Source organism: Propithecus coquereli, unplaced genomic scaffold, assembly GCF_000956105.1.
Source record: "Propithecus coquereli isolate 6110/MARCELLA unplaced genomic scaffold, Pcoq_1.0 Scaffold228, whole genome shotgun sequence".
NCBI classification, from domain to species: domain Eukaryota; kingdom Metazoa; phylum Chordata; class Mammalia; order Primates; family Indriidae; genus Propithecus; species Propithecus coquereli.
The window spans coordinates 417,862-441,141 of NW_012147819.1; the positions used below are offsets into that span (position 1 = coordinate 417,862).

A 23,280-nucleotide genomic window follows, 5' to 3' on the forward strand; every position below is an offset into this window, starting at 1 on the left:
AATCCTCTGGTATACGCTAGACTGCTGGCATTCTGTGAGAGGGTTAGGGAGAATTGCAGACTGTAACTTAATCTCCATTTTCATTTCTAAGCCTCTCCTGTGACTGAGTACTCAGTTTGTGGCGGGGGAGTGGGCAGCACACAGGTGGTCCCCCGGCTGCAGAAAATGATAAAGGGAGGTAGGGCTCCAACTACCCCATGTGCTCTTCCTTTCAATGAGTCCCCCAGTTTTCAGCCCATGTCTTACCCTTACCTTCCACAGGAGAGGAATTAGCTCACTTCTCATTCATGTTTCCCTTTCTGGGCACTTTAGATTGTCATTTCTTTACTCATCTAGAGTAATCCTCTCCTACATCTGCTTTCCTATATCCAAAGCTGATGAAATTTTTTGTCTACTTAATTCTCTCTTATGCCCCTTTTGGGGTTATGCTTTTTAAATTTCTCTATTTAAAAAGGTTTCTTGGAGATTAAGAAATAACTTGTCATTTTAGACTGTATTGCATATTAGCTTGAGTATTGTGTCCTGGAAGTCTTACCTATGTCCTCTTCCAGATTAACCTTGAAATGGTGGCCTGAAGCATAGTCACCGATATCTTTACTATTAGTGGTAGCGGTAATAATAAAGGTGGCTCCTATCCATTGAACACATAATTAGCCAAGCACTGTACCAGGTGCTTTATGTTATTTAGTGTAACAGTCAGAAGTTTCTTTCTTTTACAGATGATGAAAGAGGTTCAGAAAGGTTTTAAAAACCTTCCAGAGTCACACAAGTGGCTGAGATGGAATTTGAACTCCACTGTCTTTCTCATTCCCGATAACAATAATGATGATGATGACTGCCAACATTTATTGAGAATTTACTATATATCCATCTAATTTCTACATGGCCCTGCCTCCCCTAACTATAATAGAGTGCAATAGCTTACTCCTTCATTTGCCTGGTTGTCTTTAGGACACAGATGCATCGATGGTGAATTTATTTATTTTTAAAAATTTCTTGTATAACTGAAGAATCCATCTTCTGTAGAAATAGCATATTTTTTCCTGAATGATCTGGTAACAGCCTTTCATTTAATAATATACCATTTCATCCACTTTTCCTATATTTTCATCGCCATGGGGATGTCTTAGAGTAAGTCCTTTCTTCTTAGACAACTCACTCTCGTCTCTGCAATTGGAAAAGGTGCGAGGAGATTGACGCAGCCAAACCATACCAGGAATCGACTGCACTTGTTCTTCCGGTCTCCCAGTTGAAATCTAGGCCCTTGCTTGCTTCTACTGCTTTATGTCAGCTTCCAGGTTGACAGACTGAGCCTGAAGGCTACAGCATTTTCTGGTATGAGCTATGAGACACTACCCATTCCCATAGTTGCAAGGCAGTTGTGAATCAATATGTAATATAAGGGTTAAGAGCTTGGGCTCTGGAGCCCTAATACCCATGTTTGAATCCCAGTTTCTCTAAATTTTTTTCCTTAACTGTGTGTCCTTGAGAAAGTTACTTGACATCTCTGTGTCTGTTTTATCTGTAAAATGGGATTCTCTGTATCTCATAGGAAAATTGAGAAGATTAAATGAATAATGAATTATTTAAAAATACTTAGAACCATTGTATTAATAAGTACAAAATGGCGGCTAGCAACTATACTTTATTACTAGTAATAACTACAATCCTTTAATGAATACTCACTATGTCCAGGCACTATGCTGAGTGCTCAACATAACATTGTCTCATGTAGTCCTTATAACACGTCACGCCATTTGTAGATGAGGGACCGACGTTGAGGGAGGCAGATGTGGATTCACCTTGAAACTGATGAAGCTAAACCAGGGTCTCTCACTTAACAGATCCCTGTGAGAGCTGGGGGTTGCTGGGAGTTGTAGTATTCCAGGTGGGCAGAAGCCAGGTTGCAATCTGAAGCATTTCTAATAAGCAATCTGCTAACTGCCTATAGAGATCTCCTAAGAAAGGGCTCTGCATTTCCAAGGCTCCAGCAATTTGTTATGATCTTTCTCATTCTAAATGTTTACCTTTGGATCTAATTTTGTGGGGTTTTAAACTTTTTTTAAGAGGGCTCTTAAGTTTGAAGCTTCAGGTCCCCAAAACCCATATTCAACCCTGACCAGAGATACATGCAGTTCTACTCTTTACCTCTAGATCATATTGTGTTCTTGCTGGATGCATTTGAGCTACTCAAACTCCCTTTAAGGGGTGGAGAGCATCCTGAGATTGAAAGGCTCACTGTTCTTCTGATTATATTTAGTAAGGTTTACGGGTTTGATGAAGTCTTAATGGGCTGCAGCAATACCAGTTTAAAAAGTCTTGCAAATAACCTTCCCCTAGTGAACCTCCTGGAAAAAGGGTAAATTGGCAATATATTTTTGAGGTCTATTACATTTGAACCTTTGATTTGCAAGTGATTTCAAAATAATTTTTATTTGCAAAGCATGACTGCTGAAGCAAAACAAAGCCCAAAGACAAATAGCCTTCATAGGTTTTGCCACCATAGATATTCCAAAGGAGAGAATGAAACATCAAAATGTCCACTCAGTGGTTCCTTGTCCTTAAAAATCCTGGGGAGAATCAGATCATCTGAAATAGAAACTCTGCTATTTTTATACCCAATTACAAATTGGGAAGTCGCCAGGCTTTCGTCTCAGCAATAAAAGTCTTCCTAGGAACTGGATCTAGAATTTGTTTATACTTCACACTTTGGGGAAAGGTGCATTCTGAGTCCTTTCAGCTTTTGATGCTTTTCCTTTCTCTGAAGAACCTTTGAAATTACCTTTTGATATTTTTTTGTCTCATCCACCTAGAAAGAGAAGGTGGCAGAGGGGTGAAGTTGGCAAGAACCTCACTCATTTGGGCATCAGTAGTATTAATCGAATGGATAATATGTTGGTTAGTCAACAGTGCCAGACCTTGCTGTTTGTTTGCAATTCAAAGCTATGACTAGGCACTCTCAATAAAGGGAGCTGGGTGCGGCCACTTTGGATCTGACTTAATATCTATCTCCTGGCATTAGAAAAGGCAAAAATAAAAACTGTACATTAATTTTCCAAGTTACCATACGGTTGCTTAATGCAGGACTCCAGGAACATTGTGTGAACACACATAGAACATTCTCTTCAGACACAGAGGCCACTGATCCACCACTGAAAGGAATATTAGGAATTCTCCCCTTAGCCACTAAGCCCTTCCCTTTATATGGCACATTCCTTATCTCTGATAGGTTAAAAAAATGATATTATTATGCATATCTTCCAAATGCAGTAAGGCAGGGAATGTTAAAACAGCCTGCGTCAGAAGCATTTATTCAAATTCCTTCATCAGCAACACTAAGCCACTTCTACTATTTGTAAAATTACAAGTAGCTCTGCAAAATCAGAGCTTCTCCTACAATCGCTGTAAAGGACGACAAGGTCGGATCCTTGATTGGCTGATGAACCCGAGGGAGTATAGGTTGCAATCCTGATTTTTATCAAGGGAGCGGGATGACTAAAAGAAGGAAAATGAAAAAATCTGTGGCTGAGGGGAGCTGTTGATTGAGTAGAAGGATTTCAAAAACTTTTCTTCTCCCTGAGGGAACAAATCGGGAAGAAATGGGATGCGAATCTATTTCTGCCATGCAAAGCGAGAGCGTCACGTTTGTGGTTCCAATACAGAGGCGGAGTCACGTGCGAGCACGGAGGCGGGCAGGCCCCTCGGGGCGTCTTGCTCCTTCACCTCTGTACCCCTGTTCCCAGGGTGCGGTGCGGGTCTCAGGGAAGAGTGCTCAGAAAACCAGGCCGCAGCTGCGTCTGGGGAAGCAGCCCTCGATCCCGTTTCACTTCAAGGAAGAGAAAAACAGAGGTCTTTTTTTGCTGTTTGGTTGTAGCCTCTAATCAATCCACAGAAATATTAGATTTTATAACAGACTAGCTCAAATGGGGTAGCGAAAATGGCTTAAAACAGTTAATATAATACAAATAATTAAATGTCGATTACTTTTTTTGAACTAAATAGGTAGGTTGAAACATTTACTTAACCATTTGGTAGGCACTTGCTGTTACAAATTAATAAAATAGCTGTGATAATTGAATCTCAGCAAGGGGGGTTTCAAAGTGTCAGAATTATAAATAATTCCAATAAAAAATAATGAGATAGTCAACTCCCTTTGCTCCATTCAACAAGTATTTACTGAGCACCTGCTATGGGCTTTTATGGGTTACTTTTGTGTCCTAATTTTAGCTTTAGTTTCAGGTAATGTTTGATCTTTGGGAACTTGTAACATCTAGGTATGGGGATTGCCTATATCTGCTATGAAGATTTAAAAATGTACAATTATATAAGGTGGTAAATTTCTTCATTAAGGAGGCCACAAAACAGGGCTCCCTTAGCGACTGTTTGTTTTTTTTTTTTTAACTATTAATACTTTAATTCCTTTAGAATGAGGTTAACATTTTCCCTTTCAGGAACAGATCCACTATGATAAAGTTTATTCATAAAACATTTAATGAACACCCAAGCACAGTTGGCCCTCCATATTTGTGGGTTCTGCATTCATGGATGCCACTGAGGATTAAAAATATTAGAAAAAGTGGTTGTGTCTGTACTGAACATGTACAGACTCTTTTCCTTGTTATTATTCCCTTAACAATACAGTATAACAACTATTTACATAGCATTTACATTGTATTAGGTATTGTAAGTAATTTGGAGATGATTTTAAGTATTTGGGAGGATGTGTGCAGGTTATATGCAAATACTATGCCATTTTATATCAGAGACGAGCATCTGTGGAATTCTCGTGTCCTGGGGGGCTGGAGGGGTCCTGGAGCCAATCTCCCATTGATGTCAAAGGATGACTGTATATATAAAATCACTGTTAGGTGCTCAATATCAGTCTATCTCACAGGTTTCTGTAAGATTCAAATGAAAATCTATGTGACTCCACTTATAAGAATGTAAATTGTTGTGTATGTACGCTATTTTTATTACATGACCTGAATGAGTCACAAACACATTCAGTTCCCAAATATAGAAAGTTACAATTATCTGGGTCTGCTTACTTAAAATTTTAATAGGAGCTAGCTACCATTTACTGAGTTCTAAGTGCCAGCAGTGTGCTATGTGCTTTATAACATTGCATTTAATCCTTACAATAACCTAAGGAGGAGGGTCTCCTCTACATCTTAGAAGACCAGGAAACATGGGGTCAAGAAAGCTGTGAAGGTCCCAGTAACTGGACAGTATTAGAATTGAGATTTGAATTCAGGTCTATTTGTCTGTAAAGCCTATGAAACTCATTCTATTAGATAATGTTCTAAAAGTTGATACTTTCCTTCAATTATATGACAGTTAAGCCTCATTTTGTATGGTATTACAAAAAATCAAGCAGTTTCAAGAACTATCAAATAGAATTAACTTTTTCTTGACAATTCAGGGTTATCAATGTGAACAGTAGTCATGGCCCTGGGCTATGTTCTGGTGTATTCTAAAGCCCTTGCACTTCCTGGCCTGAGGAACAGAATTTTTGTCTAGCTTTTAACCAGGTAGTTTTCCGTCTTCCCCTTTACCCTGTCACTTTTCCCTGCTTGTGTCTGTAAATTTGCTGTGGACCAATAAACCAAATAACCAAATGTACTGGATGGGTATCTAAGGCAGTAGTTCTCACACTTTTGTGTCCATAACCCACCTGGGTGAGCCAGTTTAAATGCAGGTTCTTGGGTCCCACTTCCAAATGTTCTGATTTAGTAGCACTGGGGAGTGAGGTCCAGGATTTGCTGGCCCGAGTCAAGAACACATACTTTATGATTGTGAGAAATACATCCTCTAAGGAGAGTCCATTTTTATTAACTTTCAAGATTTTTGTCTATAGCCTGGATAGTTACTGGATGTGTATGTTTGAGGTATTAAATATATTTAGAGCTACAGTTTCCATAAGTGAACTTTATTTTCCCCTTTTTAAAATACTAGATTTATTGAACAAAATGACTAAAGTCTAGAAGTACCACAAAAATGCCTTATTCCCCCACCCCCTCCCCAAACCTTGCTTTAGTCTGTCACAATTGCTTAAAGGGCAGGTGAATACGGTTTTTAGAAACATGGGTTGAATCCTGGTGTTCTGCTAGTTATCTGATTTGACACATTACCTAACCAGTCTGGGCTGCAGTTTTTCCTCATCTTTAAAATGGAGATAATAGCACCTACTTCTCTGGGATGGTGAGAGCTTGAGAGACAATGCATAGACAGTGCCTGGTGAGCCTTTATATGTGGTCAAAATTTTAAAATTCATTTATTATTTATAGGCCTTCCAGTTGTAATTATCACAAAAGTTTTGTGACTCTTTGAGGGAACCAGATTTCATACTGATAACACCCAATGCAGGACTGAGAGATGAGCACGGTGGAGTGTCCTCCTTTATAGTCTAAGGAGATAAATAAAATTTGCATTTGCAGCCCATGATCCTTCCTTTAGCTGTACAAAACAGGCTCAGAAGTATTGAATTCTGTGTCACACAACAGGGAATGCAAAGAAACTAGGACTTGGCTATTTTAAATACTAGAGACAAACACCAAATATTTATAATTAAGTATTATTATCTCAGTGGAAAAAACAGGCATACTAACATGAAAAAACACATTTTATTGCACTTAAGTTATAAGAAAATAAAATTTCTAAGTGAATCAAACCATAGACACAATCCCTTTAAAGGTTGTTTTCCTCCATCATGTCAGGTTGTTACATAACTAAAATTAACCAACTTGAATCTGATTGTTTTAAATCAGACTATAAATAAAACAAACAAAAAAATAAACAGGAGGAGGAAAAAAAGATCGCCTAGGATACAGTGTTAAACCACTTTCACAGTTCAGCTTGAGTTGTGGCTCTTGGAGAATGAGGCAAACCATTTGACTTTTTCATTCATTTTGCTTGTTTGCATGTGACACCTTTACTACAAAAACTGAATAGTTTCTGCTTTGTCAGTTACTCAGAGCAATAAAACTGTAACAGTTGTTTTCCCAAATACTGTAAAACACTAAGACTGACCAGCAACTTTATTTTGTGTTTTATATATTTTTAAAATATTTTGTCAGTTTTATGATGTACGTTCATCCATTCACCACAGCCCTCAAAAAGAAAAGTTTCTCCACAGAACAGGCGGTAATAGCTCTGTTCCAAGGAATGTGTTTTAATTTTTGCCCAGATAAAAGAAAATAAGCTTTGCACACACTCTCAATTCTTTACTTGCAGGCAAACTTCACTCTTTATTATCTGAAACTCTTCCATTCTCAGCCTCTTAGAGGCACAGATGGTTCAAGTTTCAGTGGCAAAAAGTCTTTTTTCTGTAACCAAACTAGAGCAAATTTGGAATTCAGTCTGGGACTAAAACGTCACAGCAGAAAAAAAATAAAAAAAAATAATTTGCTTTTTCTTTCTTTCATTTAGCAGCATAAATAAGTTTGGCCACTGGGAGTACAGTACAGGGGTGGGACAACAATCCCATATTTGAAGACCTACTTCTAGCACCAGCATCAAGAATTAAATCCATCTCAGGACTCACAGAACCCAGGACAACTTGCCACCTTTGAGCAACATATGCATTGAAGAGTGTATGTGGAAGCAACAGTAAATAGATTAACAGAGGCTAATACTGTGATTGATTGACATTGGCAATGGTTGGCAAAAAAAAAAAAAGAAAGAAAAAGGAAAAAAAAAGCTTTTCATGATAACTGTACAAAAACAATTCACAGTAATTTTTTTTTAGCTTTTCCACTCCAGAAAAATGACTTTTTTTGTTGCAGATGCTCTCTAATTAGAAAGTCAACCAGTACTTGTTTTGATGTTATTGCAGCTCTTTTCTAGGTGTCAGTGGTAAAAGAACAGGCTAGCAGAATTGTAACGATGTTTCAGCATTAACACTGCCCAATGACCACTGGAGAAGAAAATAAAGAAATAATTGCACCTGGTTTGATTTAGAAAGTCTCATTTTGCAAAGCTGCCCTCAGTCAAAAGTGAAGCCTTTTATGTGATGAGACAGCAGACGCCTCTCTTGTCAGTTACGGTTTGTCATCTCTTCTTCTTTTCCTTCTTAGTCTGTAGGTCTTTTCAATCTGTTGCCCCAAGCCAACATCCTGCACCACTGAGAACAAGGGATTTTTTTTTCTTTTTCTTTTTTTCTTTTTTGCAGGGGAAGGGCAGGGAGTATATCGTCTACACATTTGGACAAATTCATCTTTTCTGCTCTTCACTTCATGTCCACATCAAAGTCCAGCACCAGCAGCTTGGTTTCTTCAGTCCCATTCCGACTCCCAACTGCACACACCAGCTTTGTGTTCGAGGCTCTGATCCGCCACACAACTCCCCCACTCCCCCCACTCTCCAATGTGACTAGGTTTCGAATAAATTCACCCGTTTTCAAGTCCCATAGTTTTACAGTTCCATCATCTGAGCTGGTAATTACAAAGTTCTTGTTGAACTGTAAACAGGTCACAGCACTCTGATGCTTGTTGGGACCTAGGAAAGACCAAAAGAACTTAATTACTGATTAGAAAGAATGAGTATGGGTTAGTTACAATGTCGTTTGTAGACTCTGTATTAGAATATAAAATAAATGCAACATATGAAACGCTGCATATTTAGAAACCTTTGTCCTGAATATTTTAGGATCAGCATGGATGTAAGAAAATCTGGTAGCTATTTGTAACTGAAACATTAACTTTCAAGAGTTCTGTCTTCCAGGAAACTTGGTTAGCTACCAGGCAAACATTTGATTTTCTGGCTGTGTGAAGGAGAGCTTTCCTTGGCAAGGATACTGATAGTGCAACTTCATGTATTTTGCTGATGGACAAATGAGCAGTAAGAGATCTATTACCCAGCCACTTTGAACTGACCAGTCAAAGGTGAAAGCTGAATTAACACTATTCCAAAATTCTGAGGAAGAGACAAAACCAACGAGTAAAAAGCTGCAATGCTGCCCACCAGATAGCCTCATGGCCTCATGGCCTCTAAGGGCTATGCCCAAAAAAAGAAAGAAAAGTTAATCATGAAGAGGTTAACACCGTTGTACCTCATCTCAGGACTAAACCCAAGACAGCTTGCCACCTGTGAAAATTAGTGATTTTCACGCATTTCTTTCTCTGTTCTAGCGTCACAATTATTCCTTTCCATCTCAGTTAAGCTGGTGGCTAAGTGGAGGCTGAAGCAATATTCTATCAGGGATGCTTTTGTTTTTTCAATAACGAAGCGCTTTAAAATTAGACTACAAATTCAAAATAAAATGGTCACTCAAAAAGTATAATGAGTATGTTGCTTCTGTAATACAGCCAAGATCTTTCTTCTCATTGTTCTTTAAGGTTAGGTAGTCAACTAAACATGCAGGAAGTGATTAAACAACTTTATATTATATATTAAAAACATTTTCTCAAGAGTAGACTAGTTCTGTACGTCAGGGCAAAAATGCTCATAAACTTATCTGAAATAAGCATTTTGTATGAGGTCAACTCTTTTTGATGCTAAAGCTTCATATTTCTCTCGAGTAACAATCTCATTTTTAATGAATATAATCAAAGGTGGGTAGCCAATACGTACCTTGCAATGTTTGTAAACACTGTCCTGTTTTGATATCCCAGATTTTAACTGTAGAATCTGCATTCCCAGAGACAAGAATATTGTCTTTGAGTTCCATTCCACTTGTTAATGACTGGTGCCCTGTTAACGTGTGAATGCAATTTCCTGTCTCCACATCCCAAACTCGGATTGATGTATCAAGAGATCCACTCACCACATGGATGCCATCAAACTACAATAGACATAGTTTATTAGAATAGAAGTATAGATACTCTTCATATCAATTATTGATCTTAATCCTAGTAGAGGAGGGGGCAGAGCATGGGAAATGGGAAACAGGTAATGTGAGGAACAAAATGAGGTACTAGGATAAAGTGCATGTCATCAAGCAACTCTACAGTGCATGTTCTCAGACACATCAATTTTTATGCCCAGTAGCTTCAAACTAGATGCAGAAACAACTTAAAAAGAAAACAAAGCACCTAAAATGAACAACATATTATTTTCAGATCATCTGGCCCCACTTAGTGATATACCATGGATGACTGAGTGAAGATTGCCATTTAAGTTTTACTCCCCAGTAGGAAGTCGTAACTAATGACTCGGCTTGTGATAAAGAGTGTGCTCATCAGCACCCAAGACATGAAAAGGGCTAGAGATAAGTTTCATGATGTTCAAAGGTAGGTTCCATTAAAAACTATATGTAAAACAAAAGTTTCATTTATAAGAACCTAATGCTAATTAGGAAATGTGCCAAGAGATAATTATATCTGGAATTAGAAGAGGTGGCATTGTGATAACAAAAGCAAGCTATACAGCACATCTTCTCCAGCTTCCCAGCTACACCAAAAGCCGATAAATATCAATTTCCCAGAGATATATAATAATGGCACTACCTCTTTTCTCAAATGGTTTATTTAAATGAGAACATTACGCTCATGAAGTTCACAAAACATAAAAACAGTTGCAGCCAATTCCCTCTCCTTCAAATTCATCACATTTTCTATTTTAACAAACATCTCTACCATATGTCAATATTTCCTAACACGGACAGGATCCATTAAAAAAATATCCTAAGAACAGAATTGTCAGTACTGAGATTATACACTAATTTGCTGATTATTAATGAGCAGTAAGTGGTAAATATGCTATGTAAGCAATAGGATATATTTTTAAATTGAAAATGCTGGCCTTTCAGGAAATAAAACAAGATCCATTTTCTAAACTTTCCATTAATCTAGTGAACTATCTCAAAATATGACAACCTATTCAAGGATATCAAATATAAACAAATGTAAACAAACAAAAAAAAATGAGTTTAGTCAAATTTACTTGTTTATGACTATAGATCGGTGGCCCTGGAGTGCGGAGCAGCTTTCTGCAGAAAGGATCTACTTCCACTTTGAATGGGGATGGAATCACAATTACATGGGCCATCAACTTTTAGCTATCAATGCAAAGGGGCAGCTTTTGGCCAAATTAATCCTCTGCTAAGGAGTTTATTAAGATCCAGGTTATTCTCCTATGAGACTATCTAACCATTAATTAATACCACAAAATTTAGGCCCCCTAAAGTGTAAGGTTGCATGATAAATATTTGTTATTTTAGAGGGTTTGTAGCACAGAAAATTGAACCATTAAACCATTTAAATAATTTTGAAATTTATGCTTTCATCATGCCAATTTTAAAGTATATATAGACATCAGGATAATCTGATTCATCCTTTTGGACTGTATTGGATCAGCAATTTGACAGTGATTATCTGAGTAAAACAATCTTATGATTCATCAGTAGAGCATCTAAGGGATAGGAGAGATAAGATCTCTTACCTGTAATGAATAGACTCTATTAGTATGCCCCTGCAACGTGTGTAGACAGGTCTCAGTCTCTGGATCCCACACCTTCACCATAAAATCATATGCTCCACTAACAACCCTCCTGCCATCATATTGAACACAGCGGACTGCTGCTACATGACCCATCAAAACATGTAAACACTGGCCTGTCTCAATATCCCAAACCCTAAGAGTGGCATCTCGAGAACCGCTAACAACTCTGTAGGAGGAAAACAGGAAAAAAAAATGTATTAGAATTTTTAATAATATGAGAAAACATGATAGATGAAGTCAGTGGTTTTAAAGTTTTTTTTCTTAAGCAGAAACAACTGTTTTCAAAAGAAATTCTATGTAAAATTGATATATAAACATACAATACTGTGTTACTTTGATTGGAACAGGAAATTAGGAAGCCTAGAATTCTGCCCATTTGGTTCCCTGACCAATGGACCTTGGTTCTAGTACCTTGAGGCTCTGTGGGACAGAGTTTGAAAACCACTGTATTATATTAAAAAAGAAGAAGCTGGCTCTAAGTATACACAATAAGATCTCGATTCTAGAAATAAAATAATAATGTGGGTATATGTATAAAATGTTAATGAGGGAATTCTAGGTGGCAGTACCTTTGAATAATTTAAATGTTCTTTTTTATGGTTGTCATTTTTCAAAATTTCAATTATGAACACATATATTTTCTTGTGATTCAATAAAAAATTCAATAAAGGTTATTCAACAAAACAAACCAGAATTTGAAATTTAAACAGCTATAGATATGTGTTTTATACTATATATTCTGATAAAATTAACCAGTTTTAGACATGTCCTCAAAGGCTGCTTATACTTATAATGATTAAACTTATAAATATTCAATAGACTATGGGGATATTAAGATATACAGATTTTAAAAGATACATATACCTATAAAAGCAATGGAAATCCCTTAAAATTCTGGCTGACAATTATTAAAGCTACATTCTTCTGAAAACCAGAGGGATACAAATACTGCAATCATTTTTGGATTACAAAACAAAGCTGAAAACTCAGGTATCCTTATGTCATTCCTAAGAGACAAAGAAATGCCATGGTTTCCATATTTGAAAAAGTAGAAAATTAAAGCATTGAGAGATTTAAGTCAGAACATAATAGAAACTGAAATGCAAGGTCTCTTGATACCAATCCCCCAAATTTTAACAGTACAGCACACTGTTCAAAGTAGACCCAAATTACAAATGAAAAGGTACTCTTCCGCACATATGACAAATCTAGTGTGAAATCTGCTTAATGTAATGGTTCTTAATAAAGAAGATTCTATGGATAGAATTAAAGGTAAAGACTGCAGTGGATTCACTGTAAGGACATTTCAGAGACACATTTTTGACAAATGAAGTAAAAATCGCATTTGTTTAACAGGGGTACAATGAAGACGTGTCAATAGAAAGAAAGGATTTTAACAGCAGGGTTTTGCAGGAGGAGATAAAAGCAACAGCAAAGGCACTGAGAAGAAAAAGGCAGCAGTCCAGTTTGTCTGAAACCATTTTGAAAACTGCATTGAGGATTTTTTCCTTAATTCGGTAGGGAATGGTAGGCTCCCAAAGACTTAAGAACGGGGCAGTGATAACTATCGGAATTATAGAAGGGCTCTCTGTCAGCTGCATAAAAGGTAAGAAGACCAAGTTTGAAAGCTATGGCTATAGTTCAGGATGAGAGAATAAATTCAAACCCACAGCCCTCAGCTTTTGCCCAGATTTAGAGGATATGATGGAGTGGGAGTAACGTGGGTAGGTAATTAAAAAGACTCACAGCCTTGAAGCCAGAATGACTAAATTTGTCCCACTTGCATAAATATGAACATCAAAAAAAAAAAAAAAAAGAGAAAATGATTTTTGTTTGAAGATGATGAGTCATCAAAGATACAGAAAAATAAAAAGGATTAGAGTAGAGAGTTTCAAGGAGGAACCCAACTACACTATCAAATAAGGAAAGAAATTTAAAGACAATCCCAAATTTTAAGCCAATACACTATGGCTTTCTTAGAATAGAAACATCTAGAGTCTAATAATTAAAGTCTAATTTAAGAGTACATTATCACTATCTCAGTGACTCTACACAGAAAGGGCCCAAATTCACAAGCAACAGAGGAAGAAGTCTCAACCATGATGGGATTTTCCCTTACCTTTTTTCATGCAGATGCATACAACGCACAGTGGAAGTATGCCCATACAAGGTGTGTATACATTCTCCAGTTTCTGCATTCCACACTTTGAGAGTCCGATCTGTAGATCCACTAATGATGATATTGTCTCTCATCTGTGATGACCATACTCCACCTGTATGTCCAACTAATGTTCTCAAACACTGGAAAAACACTTAAGATGATTACTTTGGGGTAGAAAAGAAAGTGACTTAAATAACATTTTAAGAGCTCATTAAAATTTAGAGTGAAATTATTGATTCAATTTGATTGGCCCATCGGAAAGTATTTTTTGCACATCAATATAACATGATCCTATCACTACACATTGCTTTGTTTATTCAGTAGTATTACATACTTATATAAGCAGACACAATTGAGAAACAAGTATATAGAAAGCAAATACATAATATGAACTACATGATATAAAACATGATAAAAAGCAAACGTGATACAAAAGCAAATGTGTTAGCTTTAGCCTGGCCTCTTTGATGAAATAATACTAAAATTGCAACTTGGTTTCTTCCATGGGAACAGATTCAATGAAAGTACACCAACAGTGTTGGGTGTGGCTACATACCACATTTCATTTGAATCTGCCCTAAGGCAGTAGTTAGGAGCCAGCCTAGCTACTGCTAAACAAGTAAAGACAGACATTAAAACTGAAATAAATCCAAAACACTACAGAAATATGAAGCTGCTTTTAAAAATTTTAACATTTGACTTGGAAGATTCTTGCCCAAGAAGCAACAGGGTAAAAGACATTTTAAAAGATGGATTTTTTGTCACACTCTCTTCTGTTATTTTTTAGGTGGTCAGTTACTTAATTCGTGAAAATGTTTTTCCATTGGACAGATAAAAATATTAGAACTGCTTTATTTTTCAAACTCACATTTAAATACCTAGAATTTGCTTAGCTTACATCTCATAAGGGTTTGCGATAAATCAAAATTAACACGATTTACTTAACTTCTAAACTATAGGTAGCTTATCACCAAAATAGTTTGTAAGGAAAAAATAAATATCCCTCAATCATAATTTTTTTTGAAAAATATTAAAAAGTAATGAGATATAACTTAGATGGTTAACAAAGGTGGAAAAAATTGAGTCAAAAAATGTAAAGCACATTTGAAAAATCTTAAAATATTTAAGTCACAAAGAGAGATAGAGTATTATGTATATATGTATTTATTTATTTACTTATGAGACAGGGTCTTGTTCTGTCACCCAGGCTGGAGTACAGTGGCATGATCACAGCTCACTGCAGCTTTGAACTCCTGAGCTCGAGCGATCCTCCTGCCTCAGCCTCCTGAGTAGTCAGGACTACAGGTGTGCACCACCAGGCCTGGCTTTTAATTTTTGGAGAGTGTCTCCCTATATTGCCCAGGTTGGTGTTGAACTTCCTGGGCTCAAGTGATACTCCTGACTTGGGCTCCCAAAGTGCTGGGATTATAGGTGTGAGCCACTTGCACTTGACCAAACATACTATTTAAATGAAAAAAAATTAATGACATTCCTATCATGACAAACATCATTATCATCATGCCAAGGTGATTTTCATAAATATGGGGGAAAAGGCTAAGTTAGAAGCTCTGATATTTGCTATCCACATAAGCGAGGATCAAAAATGAATCCTTGTTTGCCTTTTACTGGTTGATCCTTACAAAGATATATACAAAATGGTGACTCTGTGAAAAATAGAAAGAAGTAAACTTACTTTGCCTGTGACTGCTGACCAAACTTTTAAAGTGTTGTCATCAGAACCACTAACTATTCGGTTTCCGCAAAACTGTAAGCATGTGATCACATGATCGTCATGTCCTTTCAGCACCTGTAAGATAGACACATTAAAAATATATTATTAAATTATGTTTTAAAAAATATTAGTAAGGAGAAAAATGAAGGCAGAAACAGTAATCTGAAGTCTATTTCTGGAATTAAAACTTATGTAAAGTATGAAGCAGTATTCTTCCTGGCTGATGAATCAAAAATTAAACATTTTATTGTTTCCATATTCTATTCTTTACACTTGAAACATCAACTAGTAAAATTTTACTAAGTCAAGACCTTAAAAATATGGTTCAAACACAAATGTATTTTACAATCATCTATTTTATCTGTTCAAACCAAAAGAATATTTTGCAATTTGCCTCTGATATTTTGCAATTTTGACACACAAGAACAAAAGAAAGCACTACTAATTAGAAAGAGTAACAATTACCAGTTTTCAACTTAAAACAAAAAAACTTGTTATTATGTATACATATCACGATGACAATTTCTCCCCAAATTGTTTTTTGCCAGTTGTAAAAATATATCTAATAATTTTAAGCATTTTTTACCATCCTTTATATACTTGAAATGTTGTAGAACAGAAAACCAGAATTATGCTTCAATTTATAAAAATAAAACACAGAAAAGCCACCAAACCCAAAGTATGGACACTCCTCAGAAAATCATGTTTGGACTATGTGGTCAGAGGAGGCAGCAAATTCTTAAACAGAGTGTAAATGATATAATAAAATTCAACAGGATATTCAGAGATTTTAATTTACATAAGATAGATATTCAATTCAACTCATCTTTTATTCAAGTACAATTAGTTGTCAGATTAGAGAAATTAGCAATAAAGGAATACTGTCAGTTATACTTTCAGTTATTTTAGAATATCCTGTTTTCTTTCCACAGAAGATAGGTGTCAAATTACACAGCTTGCCAAGAAGTGAAATAGTATGCTAGGTACTAACACTGATTAATGGTTTCTCTTACATTGTGCAAGAGTTCAGTTACCTTAGGAGATTTGAGTTCTCCTCGTCTCCAGTTAGTATCAATTCTGTGCTGTCTGATGTATGCACTTTTCCATGGACTGTGTATAAAACCTGGTTTTATTACTTTTCTTCTCTTGATGTGCAATGGTTCATCAATCCCTAAAGTGATAAAAAGTTCAAGAATATAATTACCTTCACCAATAATAAAAATTACACATTTTATGATGTACCTCATTTTCCTCTATGCTCAAAACCACTGAAATGTAGGACATTGTCCAATTTCTAATACTGTTATCACAGTATGTAACAATAATGTAAAGTTTGTACTCTGAATGGCATATTTTTATATTCACTATTTCAATTCTTTCTCAAAGTCCAATTCTAGGAGATATTGGTGAGGATGTGCAGAAATTGGAATGCTTGTTCCCTGCTTGTGCGAATGATGCAGCTGCTGTGGAAAATAGTATGGTGGTTCCTAAAAAAATTAAACATAGAATTAACATATGATTTAGCAATTCTACTTCCGGATATATACCCAAAAGAATTAAAACTAGAGACTTGAACAGATATCTGCCATCTATGTTAATAGCAGCATTATTTACAATAGCCAATAAGTAGAAGCGATCCAACTGTCCATCGATAGATGAATGAATAAATGAAACGTGTGTGTGTGTGTGTGTGTGTGTGTGTATGTGTGTATACACAATGGAATATATTCAGCCTTTGAAAAGAAGTAAATTCTGACATGATATAACACGGACAAATCTTGAAGACACTATGCTAAGTAAAATAAGCCAATTACAAAAGGACAAATATTGTATGATTCCACTTATATGAGGTACCTAGAATAGTCCAATTCATAGAGACAGAAAGTAAAAGGGTGGTTGCCAGAGGCTGGGGGGAAGAGGAATGGGGAGCTATAACAATGGGTACAGAGTTTCAGCTGGAGAAGATGAAGTTCTGAAGATGGATGGTGGTGATGGTTGTACGACAGTGTGAATGTACTTAATGCCACTGAATAGTATATTTAAAAATGGTTAAAATGATAAATTTTATGTTAGGTATATGTTACCACAATTTTTTAAAAGTCATTAAAAAATGATTCTATGAGTGCAGGTAAGGCAGGGTTGATTAATCCCACTTTATGTATATAGATACTTGAGAAGAAACGTTTCACTGATTAATCCAGGCTTCAGACAGGGCAGAGCAGGATTAGAAACCAAGTATGCTGGATCTTTACCTCAAAGCTTTGTTAACCTGGACTAACCATCAAAGCTCCCCCCCTGACGATAACCACTGTGAAGGGAAGGATCACCTATAGAGTACCTGTATCATACTTCACGGTTCTTTCTCAAAAATTTTGCTTCTGAGGTAAATAATATTTTTACTTTTTAAAAATGTTATTTTTATGGATGCCTACTGGGAAAAAAAGTCCTCCTTTTAATTAATATGAGGGATACCTACTCCTCTACTAAGAAAGGGGGTTAAAAAATCAAACAAACCAGGCTGCAAGAATGTAAGCTCCATGATAGAAAATGGCAGTTCACAACTACTATATCCCCAGCATTTAAGAATGACTAGCTCATAGGAGGTGTTCAATATGTATTTATGGAAGAAAGGAATTAAATACTGAATCTTTGAGTATTTAAATAATAATATAACTTTTGGATTTCCTTTAAATCATCCTCATCTTGACTTTTCACTGTTTATTAATTCTACTAGCTATTAGGAAGCAAATCAGATATATTTGCTACTAGTTATTGTGCTTGTTAAAAGGGTTAGCTGCAAGATTTGGATCATCTGAATGTGTGGAATAACCTGTGGATTTTATTATAAGTATGTGAATGTAAATGAAGACTCATTCTGTGATAGGCTGCCAAAATTCCCTTTTTTCAGCACTTTATTCTACCTGTACATAAAACTTATTTTTATCTTTCTACATGTTTTCAGAATCACTTTGCTTTTTCAAAATACAAACATATTCTCTATGCAATTTTGAACTTACCCTCTTCTTTGCATTTCTCTCTCCAGAGAAGGTTGTCTTCAGCCAAAATTCTCCAGTAGCGACACGTCTGAGCCGCTTGTAGCAGGTCTTTGGGTTCCAGGAATGAAAGCACATAAAGTGCCAGCTAAGAAAAACAAAAATGCATAGTATAATACCCATATATTTTAAAAAGTAAAGAAATAATAAGTTAGCTATTCTCCATAGGATGAAATACTTAAAGATAAATGTAATATAATTCCACATTCTGATTTCTAAAATTATGAGAGGCAGTAACTTCAATCTTAAATACATACCAGATTAAAAACAAACACATATCCTATTGGTTTTTTACAAACTTTACTCCACAACTCTTTACCTCTTCAAGGAAAACCTATTAAATCTATCTCTGCTCTTGCCTTTTACTCTGTGAGCCTCAACTCAATAATTCTTTTTTTTTAAACTTTATTAGTTGTTTAAACTTGTTTTCTCTCTCCACTCTAATGTAAATTCACTAAAGATAGGAACAAAATGTCTACCTGTCAGATATGAGATTTCTATATATTCTTTGTGGTATGACTTCAGATCATTTCTGATAGATACATATCAGAATAGTTCTTCATCATATCAAAGTGTTTATTATCACAATGAACTTTTGAAACAGTTACACCCTTGACTGTAAATGACAAAGGGGTACAATTATTAAATGGTTCCACAGACATATAGAAGTAAATGGGTTCTAATTACTTTACACTGTTTATGAGGATTTTCTTGTTGGGCCACATAGAGTTGTATATTTGAGCTAGCTTTTTGTTGTATCATTGATTTAAAAATTTTGTTTACGATACTTACAAACAATCTATTTTTCAGTGTGTAAAGTCAATTCAAATAAATAAAGGAAAAAGAAAGAGAAGAAGGGGAATGATAGTCTCTAAGTATGCTTATTCAAGTAGCTTCATATATCACATAAAAATTTAAATTACGATATTAGGACAAGATTTAATTTAAATCAAGCAATCAAGTTTAGTTTTCATATAAACTAAATGACAAGAATTAAAACAAACTATCATTTAAAGGGCCAACGGTCACACAGGGAGTAAAAGCACAATTTGAATTATTTTTTGATGCTAAACAAGAATTACATAATATAAATTATGCTTTCTCAATGATTTTGTATATATGAAGAGTTCACCATAAATATTCTATACACAAAGTATTCCAACCAGCCAGTATTAGTTTAATACTACTATTGAGGAATGACAATGAAAAACTTTTCATAAAATAATTGTTTTTGGCCTATCAGAGAAGATAATTCAGCATTATGTACAGAAACTGAGTCATTTCAAATAAAGAGACATAACTATAGTCAACAATACTCATACATATAAATCTCAATATCGTACTTTTTAATGGATACTCCACAAGCCACTTAATTTTGAAATTACCAATCAATCAAAGCCTAGGCAAGTTTGCTTAGTGTCAGTATTACGGTAATGTGATATCACCATATTATTAACCTAGGTGGAATTATAATTTAACATAGAAATTATCAGGCATAAAAATATTTGTGCAAAAGAGAAGCTAATTAATGCCCAAGACATTGAGAATGGTCACATGAAAAAGTCTATTCTTTTGTTTTAAATATCTGATTAAAGTAGAAATCAGCTAATTTACAGAAACATTCAATGGATCTTAAAGGCTAGGAAACAACGAATCCAGAACAGCTTACATTTCAAAGGCACATCCCAAAACCAACAGGTAAAATTTCTTTCATTAATAGTAATTAAGAGATCACCTAGCCCAATGTCTGCATGCATTAAAGAGAAATAGAAACACTCAGGTGCTAAAGAAAGTCGAAGTGCTAACTCCATAGGTCACTGGCACGCTTTCCTTTAGAGTAGCAAAGGCCCTAACTCAACCATGAACTTCAACTCATTAAATGTTTGTTTATTTATATCTAGCCTGTTACATCAAAACATCTAGGTAATATAGAAAATACACAAAGCAGAACAGAAAAATATGAATTAAGAAATCACAAAAGAAAGTTTAAACCATGAAAAGTAGAACATAAATATGCTGGCAACGATGTCTTACAAAGTTTTGAATTAAACTGCCAAGCAAAAAGGGAATAGTAAATAGTTACATGATTCTTACTACGTATCATGGGGAAGTATACCAGTTCCTCAAAGGAAGCAAGGTTTTGTCATGAAAGGCTCTAAAATGGACAGAATGTCTGTACTCCCTCAAACCCCCCATGTGATGGTATTAGGAAATAAAGCCTTCGGGAAGTAATTAGGTCATGAGGCTGAAGCTTTCATGAATGGGGAAGCTTTTATAAAAGGGACCCCAGAGAATTCTCTTACCCTCTTTATGCCTCACCATGTAAAGATACAACAAAAAGACAGAGGTCTACAACCTGGAAGAGGGCTCACCAGAACCCAACCATGCTGGCCCGCTGATCTTGGACTTCCTAGCCTCCTGAGAAATAAATTTTTGTTGTTTATAAGCTATGCAGTCTATGATACTTTGTTACAGCAGTCAGAACTGACAAAGACAGGCTCTTTATGGGGAACACAGAGCAGGCACCGTCCTGAACTACATCTCTACAAAAACTATAGTAGTTAGGTGTTACAGGTTTCTTGTAGACAAGTCAAATGGTCTAGCTAATGCAGTTTTCTAATGCAGTTTTCTATTTGGTTTAAGGTAAAATCCAGATTAGTAATTCTTCCTAAGGACCACTTCTGCCAAAGAGAAGCCCTTAAATTGAAAACCTACTTCAGATAATTACCTTCTCCTTGCCCAAATTTGTAATTTCAGTGAAAATCACTATTAAAAATTTTTCTCTATAACCTATATATTAATAAAAGATCACCACAGTGTACTTAAAAAGGTAGCCAATATTTCCCCAGAATTGCTATATTTCAGTGGAATGAACTAGTCAAGGAAAAAGTGTTTTAAAGAATAAAGAAAATGTTAGCTAATCCTGTATTAAGAATTTCAGGTTTTGCTCTAGATCTGCGGTCCCCAACCCCCAGGCCACAGACCCATACCCATCTGTGCCTGCCCACTACACCCCACTCCCCACACCAGGTCCACAGAAAAATTGTCTTCCATGAAACTTAGGAATAGCAGGAGGTGAGCAGCAAGTGAGGGAGCATATTTACAGCCACTCCCCATCACTCGCATCACCGCCTTAGCTCTGCCACCCCCGAATCCCCCGCCCCCTCCATGGAAAAACTGTCTTCCATGAAACTGGTCCCTGGTGCCAAAAAGGTTGGGGACCATTGCTGTAGATCATCATCTATATCTATGTCACTATGATTTTCTTGGTATTTACTTACAAAATAAGGATAATACTATTTATCACAAGCTGCCCATGTGAGACTAGTGAGATTTTTGTCAAGCTTTTTGAGATTAATAAGTAAGTGTTGGTGAAGAGCTTTGAGATCTGTTTAAAGGAATTATAAGAAAAATGTTACAAATCCATTTCCGGACATGAAGGTAGTAAGGTTTTAAATAGTAACACTTAGTCTCTGAGAAGGTAATGTTAATTTTCTTAAGTACTTAGATCTATGCCATTATTTCTCCACATATACAATAAAGCATTTTTCAAAATAGAAAAATTGTTTCCTAGTAGTGGAAAACAAAAGGGAAACATAGATGACATACTAAGCCAGGTCTCTCCCTTAGTTTATCTAGTTTTACTTCTTTTTCCTCAATTTTTAAAAGAACACCTGTCAAGAAATCTTTATTGGATTTACCCTGTTATTGATAATTTGTGCTTAGTTCTTAGACTCTTCAAAATAGTTTTATATTCTCCTGATTTTAAATCACAGGATTTGTGATTAAGAAGTTACTATGGAAATTCAAATAAAGCATACACAAAACAAAAATATTCACCATTCTTAGAGCTAAGCAGACACTATAATAAAGTCTGCATTTTATATCCTCTAAAATAAGGGTATCAATAAGGAAACTATAGAGACTATATCAAAGGAGAATAAATTCACTCTCAAATACTTATGAAAGTGTTTCCTATTATTAATGTCCTTCCGGAAGCAAAGAGAGCTTATCTCACTTTCACAAGCCAAATCTATTCAAAGGGTTCAGTTTTAGAATGAGCTAACAAGAATAAAAATTTTTTTCTGGGCCAACATTATTTTTCGAAAGCATTCCAAAGAAAAAATACTTCAGGCAAAAGAGATTTTCTTCACTTTGCTTTTCTCCTTGGAGTTATGTTTAGTTTCATACATTAAATATTATCGTATCTGATGTGAAATATTAATTAGAAATATCTTTAATGTCATTAGGATATTCAGAATGATTATCTAAAAAAACTGAATCCTTTTCTGTACAAATTTTAAGTGTCAGGACCACTTTTAATAGTATACTAGTATTTTATATTATCTTCTCAACTGACATAGAATTAGAAAATACATATAATAATTTATGAAAACATAAATAATGGGCACATTGATTTTTAATGTTGTATTATTTGTTTGTTGACAATAGTGAAACTATTAAGTCTATAATATCAATAAAAACATTTAAACTATGCCTTATTTATACAGTCAAGAATGCCCATATGATCATAATAAATCTACAATAAAAAAATAGTGCCAGTTTTTATAAAAATATAAAAAGAAATGGGTATAAATAATTCCCAAAGAAGTGCTATAAGAATGTAATTGAGGCCGGGTGCGGTGGCTCAGGCCTGTAATCCTAGCATTCTGGGAGGCCGAGGCAGGCGGATTTCTTGAGCTCAGGAGTTCGAGACCAGCCTGAGCAAGAGCGAGACCCTGTCTCTACTAAAAATAGAGAGAAATTGGCCAAACAACTAAAAATAGAAAAAAATTAGCTGGGCATGGTGGTGCGTCCCTGTAGTCCCAGCTACCTGGGAGGCTGAGGCAGGAGGATCACTTGAGCCCAGGAGTCTGAGGTTGCTGTGAGCTAGG

At 35.6% G+C, this 23,280-nt stretch overlaps 1 protein-coding gene across 3 annotated transcripts in view; it reads right to left on the bottom strand.

Annotated features, from left to right (window-relative positions):
• Positions 1 to 6,604: 6,604 nt before the first annotated feature.
• FBXW7 (F-box and WD repeat domain containing 7, E3 ubiquitin protein ligase) overlaps positions 6,605 to 23,280 on the bottom strand; it is a 187,019-nt gene continuing 170,343 nt past the window's right edge. The window contains exons 7-13 of one of the 3 annotated variants that reach the window (XM_012645258.1): positions 18,350 to 18,473; positions 16,367 to 16,503; positions 15,294 to 15,407; positions 13,559 to 13,740; positions 11,380 to 11,605; positions 9,571 to 9,781; positions 6,605 to 8,496 (exon numbers count right to left, since the gene is read on the bottom strand). In XM_012645258.1, coding sequence (XP_012500712.1) covers positions 8,228 to 8,496; positions 9,571 to 9,781; positions 11,380 to 11,605; positions 13,559 to 13,740; positions 15,294 to 15,407; positions 16,367 to 16,503; positions 18,350 to 18,473 — 1,263 coding nt within the window. In that variant the 3' untranslated portion in view covers positions 6,605 to 8,227. The remainder of the gene's footprint in view (positions 8,497 to 9,570; positions 9,782 to 11,379; positions 11,606 to 13,558; positions 13,741 to 15,293; positions 15,408 to 16,366; positions 16,504 to 18,349; positions 18,474 to 23,280) is intronic. The other 2 variants (XM_012645259.1, XM_012645261.1) reach the window with 2 other exon arrangements.